Below are 3,538 nucleotides of genomic sequence, written 5' to 3'. Positions count from 1 at the left end.
CACCCTTTCATTTTTTTTTTTTAGACGTGGCTGTACCTGACAATTACACACTTTCAACATTCAACAAATACCCAGAGCCACACACTCCCCCATGAACTCTCTCACTCTCTCACTACTTTAAAAGCACACATTCAGAAGTAGCTCAGCACTGGTTAGCTCTTTCATGTGGCCGAAGCCAAAAAGCCAAGGAGCCAAGGCCCACGTTAATTTTCTGCGGGTTCTGCTCTGAATCGTTCTGGTTTATTTTTCTTACAGCATAAAAAGTTTCTCCGATCCATAGCTGAGTTCCCCATTTGACAGATTTATTGGTTTGGCCTCTGAACCTTCGTTTCAGCTCCTCTCACTCTGATCCCACTCATGTCAAACACGGACAAAAACACACAGATACTGTACAAACACGCACTCAGAAATACATTTAACAACCAGCATTGCAAAGGGATTGGGATCCTGCAGGACCCAGAATGGGAAATATTTACTGTAATATTGGCGGGATTGCACGCTCTGCATCATCACTGTGGGATGGAATTAAATATACGAAAATATAAGAGGCTGTTATTGTTGGACTTAACCATGCATGTAAACGCATCTCTTTCCAGTAAATCATAGAAAATCAAGTTAAGTTTTAATTGAGTTAGTCTCTCTGGCTTTCTCCTCCATTTTGTCCCATGAATCGTTTAAACATCTGTAACATTACATATTTTCATCGCTAATGCAATCTCATCTGTAAACTACTGTGCTATCAGCGCTGGGTTTGTATTTGTTGTTCTGGGAACCGACATAAACTATCAGAGAAACCGAGAAACAAATAATCAAAATTTAAATACACTTTTATTTCCATGCTGCCTCGAACCAAAGCAGTCTTTTAAATGCCTGCAGGATGGGTCTGATTCTCAAAGAAACAGCCATGATCGCAGACGTGACTGATCTGAATTTGCACAGGTGGAAGTGGGAAGGTGCATCAACAGAAGCAGATGGTAGCATTCCAAAATCTTGTAAAAAAAAAAGAGAGAGAGAAGTACTGTGCAGACGTCAATGTGTGGGCACACGAACATACAGTACAAGCATATAAAAGACAGACAAACATTAATGTTACATAAGCATCCAGTTTTGTGAGACATCAAGGTTGAATTAGTTGATAAAGAGCTTGAAGTGAACTTATGAAACAGGCAGTTTTCACTCCAGATGTAACAAATAAATACCACTAACAATAAAGTTAAATAGAAGTGGGACAAATTTGCTGATTTAGTATTAACATTAAAAACAAATCACAATTTACTGCCTTGCAAAGTGGCTGAAGTCGCTCAAATTCCAAAGGCCAGAGTCCATTTGACGCCAGTCCTGTCTAGTACTTTCTCAAGTTCCAACTTAATAAAGGCTTCTTTATTATACATCGGGCCTGCTTCATAATTTACAGCCAGATGCCATGACCAGCTGGAGTTACAGGACCAGCAGTATATTATTCCACTTCTTTAGTTGGGTTGGAATCCACTCAAAGTCACCAGTGGCCCACTTTGGGTCCTGAGCCACAGGTTGAGAAACATGCATTTTCTGTACAGAGTCTCTTGGCAGTTCAGTTCATTGTTCGGCCCCTCTTTGAATCACGTTTTCTCATCGATGAAAAATGAAAAATCTTTTTAAATGTATCTTGATATTTTACGCGGTTCATTATGCTGAGTACAGAGCATCAGTCATTGCAGTTTTTACTTGCTCGAAAATGTATTTTAAATACTACCAATTAAAATATCCCTCTGTGTTTTGCCAAAAATGTCTGGTAGTTATGACCCTGGTTATGAGGCTTAGACTCATTAAAACCATTTAGAACACATTCAATCATGAATGTCAAGAGGAAATGTAAAGTTTAGTTACTGGGAAGACTCGACTGTGTGAACGTGAATGTATTTGTTCTTTAGAATTTGTCTAAAACTGTACACTGTCTTCACATGGGACTCCAAGCAAACTAAACTTTAACACACCTATACTGAGCTCTCTGTTACGTGGCATGAAATCAGTGCCACATATGTCTGCGAACCTAACAGTTCTTAACCTTAAAGAAGAACAGAATGGAAACGTCTCCTGCAGTGTGTCTGTGCGGCTGCAGCGTCCTGGGAAAGTAGGTCTGTAACCTCATCAAAGCCTTTGCCATGCTTTTCTCTGCCTTTCATCACTGTGGTCGCGGTCAGCCATCTCGTGGTCAGACCCCACCTATCTGAAGAAACTAACAAAACTCTCACTGTAGGTGAACTGTTGGTTTATATCCATTTGGGGGAAAAAGCTGCATGTAACTCATCAGTGCTATTTACTGCTATTCACAACCTAAATATACAATATTCAATTAACCATCACTGTGGATTATTTTCAAAAAAAGGTTTTTAGATTAATATGAACTGTTCAAGGATACTCCGACATCTGAGATTGGCTGAACGGCAGCCAAATCTTTTTTCACAATGTTTTATGTCAATCAAAAGGGTTTGATCGATTGAACCTCAGTTCCATGAAGGTCAAGGAGAGTGTCCGGGAAATTTGAAAAAACTGCTGCTTGCAACTAAAATATCGTAACTTTGAAAAGGAAAGGGCAACATATTGTTCACGGTCATGGATTACATATCTCAAGCATTTTGCAACTTCCTGGAAGATGATTTTCAAAGCGAACTGGAATTACTGCCTGGAAGGTACAAATCAATCTAAAAACATCTGTTCTGCTTTGGAGAGTTGGCAGCGTGTACGTGATTGGTAATTAATAGGCAAGATCATGCAAAGCCACCAGTATGGTCCTTGAGGGCAGCACTCCTTTCAGAAGGGGTTAGATGATTTTTAAAATGTTCAATATCTGCTTTTGGAACAAGACTTTTTTTTTTTTCTGCAGATGCTCCAAATCCAAAACATCCTCTCCCATGTCCTTGTCACAACACAGAGTCAGTTAAACTGAGCGATCTGGACATGCAGTTCATCCTTCATTCAACATGCTATGCAATCTAATGTATTCTACTTTTGTTTCTTTATTCACAAGTCTTTTGTCCAGGTGCAACAGTCTCTGCTGTTCACATCCTCCTGTACATACTTCAGTTGTTTGTGTGTAGCTTAGTTTGAAAGTTTGTCACTATAATGAAAGGATGCCTTTTTTTGTTTGTGGATAAGTGCATGCACATGTCGTAGTCTCTGTACATACAGTATATATCTGTCTCAGTGTATAAGTTAAGTTAAGTGTGTGTGTGTGAGTGTGTGTACCTGTGTGCGTCTTAGTGTGGACATTAACATAATTGTGTGTGTATGTGTGTGTTTAAGTCACTGGAAATTCGCCCTCTTGTTCCACGACACATTCAAGCGCTCCTTGGTGCCCTCTGCTGTGGCTTGCTCCTGCTCTTCCTCCCCGCGGCTCTTCCTCCCCCTCCTCCTCCTCCTCCTCCTCCTCTCCCTCAGCTCTCTCCCGCTCGCTCTCTCCCGCCGCTCGCTCTCCCCAGGAGGCGTCGCCGGACTGAGCGAGCACACAGAGTTCCCGCTCCGCCCCGAGCTGCCCGACGGCGAGCGGCGCTCGGCCGGC

At 41.5% G+C, this 3,538-nt stretch overlaps 1 protein-coding gene across 1 annotated transcript in view; it reads right to left on the bottom strand.

Moving 5' to 3' along the window:
* Nucleotides 1-809: 809 nt before the first annotated feature.
* sema3h (sema domain, immunoglobulin domain (Ig), short basic domain, secreted, (semaphorin) 3H) overlaps nt 810-3,538 on the bottom strand; it is a 52,634-nt gene continuing 49,905 nt past the window's right edge. Inside the window, exon 19 of the mRNA XM_035657195.1 lies at nt 810-3,409. Coding sequence (XP_035513088.1) covers nt 3,318-3,409 — 92 coding nt within the window. The 3' untranslated portion in view covers nt 810-3,317. The remainder of the gene's footprint in view (nt 3,410-3,538) is intronic.

Source organism: Morone saxatilis, unplaced genomic scaffold, assembly GCF_004916995.1.
Source record: "Morone saxatilis isolate NCDOM2014 unplaced genomic scaffold, NCSU_SB_2.0 Contig15, whole genome shotgun sequence".
Classification (NCBI taxonomy): Eukaryota; Metazoa; Chordata; class Actinopteri; family Moronidae; genus Morone; species Morone saxatilis.
Note: the sequence above shows the minus strand (reverse complement) of the source record. Positions and strands in the feature narration are given on the sequence as shown.